Source organism: Pygoscelis adeliae, unplaced genomic scaffold (genome assembly GCF_000699105.1).
Source record: "Pygoscelis adeliae isolate BGI_AS28 unplaced genomic scaffold, ASM69910v1 Scaffold927, whole genome shotgun sequence".
NCBI classification, from domain to species: domain Eukaryota; kingdom Metazoa; phylum Chordata; class Aves; order Sphenisciformes; family Spheniscidae; genus Pygoscelis; species Pygoscelis adeliae.
Window position 1 is genome coordinate 9,106 of NW_008825169.1, and position 953 is coordinate 10,058.

A 953-nucleotide genomic window follows, 5' to 3' on the forward strand; every position below is an offset into this window, starting at 1 on the left:
GGGGGGGGGGGGGGGGCGGTGACCCCGGGCACTGCCACCAGCCCCCCATCCCCACCCCGAGACCCCCGTGCCCGGGTTGAGGGAGGGGGGCTCGGCGCTGTCACCATCAGGTTGATGACACGGAAGTCCTTCTGCAGCCCGTGCCCCACAAACTTGACTCCCACATCGATGAGGAAGCGCAGCTTCAGGTAGGTGGATTTAAGAGTGGTGAGGTGCTTGGAGGAGATCTTGGCGTCCAGGTCTCCCGGCTTGATCCCCGAGTACTGGGTCAGGTAGTCCACCACCTGCGGAGACCAGGGCCCATGGAGGCAGGCTGGGAGGGCCGAGGGGCAGCCGTGGGGGTCTGCCCCCTCCCCGATTCCCCTGCCAGCATCCCGGGGAGGGTGCGGTCATTATTGCGGGTGCCCCTCCGTGGGGCAGGAGGCAGAGTGGGTCCATGTCCTCCCCATGGGGCTGGGGAGCTGTCCATGTCCTCCCCGTGGGGCTGGGGAGCTGCGTGAGGCCAGGCGGGAGCCCCGTACCTGCTCTTGGGTGGAGATATAGTCATCAATGAAGGGGACGCCCTCGTTTGGGCCCTGCCCGCGCACGCACGTGATTCTGGCCACCGACATCTGGCTGGGCTTGATGGTGGATTTGGTCCCGTCGCTGCGCAGCTCGGCCTCCTCCTGCAAGGGGCGAGAGGAGAGCTCGGTGACCGACAGCTCCCGCAGTCCCCGCAGGGACCGGGCGCACCCAGAGGGGCTGCCCCTGCGCCCCGTCCCCTGAGGCCTGACCTCGTTCAGCGTGACAAACTCGGCGTCCAGCCCCACCAGGTCGCCCGCCTGCGGCATCTCGCTCAACATGAGGGGGATGAAGGTGGCGGGGCACTTGCGCTGCTTGCGAGCCAGGGAGGCCTCCGCCAGCAGCACGCTGGCTTCGATGGGGCTCTGTACGGCAGGCAAAGGAGAAGGGAG

The 953-nt window shown here is 68.1% G+C and overlaps 1 protein-coding gene across 1 annotated transcript in view; it reads right to left on the minus strand.

Moving 5' to 3' along the window:
• Positions 1 to 953, minus strand: part of LOC103921022 (PAB-dependent poly(A)-specific ribonuclease subunit PAN2-like) — a gene marked incomplete at its 3' end in the record, with an annotated part of 19,060 nt that overhangs the window by 9,041 nt on the left and 9,066 nt on the right. Inside the window, exons 18-20 of the mRNA XM_009328915.1 lie at positions 774 to 926; positions 522 to 665; positions 105 to 284 (exon numbers count right to left, since the gene is read on the minus strand). Coding sequence (XP_009327190.1) covers positions 105 to 284; positions 522 to 665; positions 774 to 926 — 477 coding nt within the window. The remainder of the gene's footprint in view (positions 1 to 104; positions 285 to 521; positions 666 to 773; positions 927 to 953) is intronic.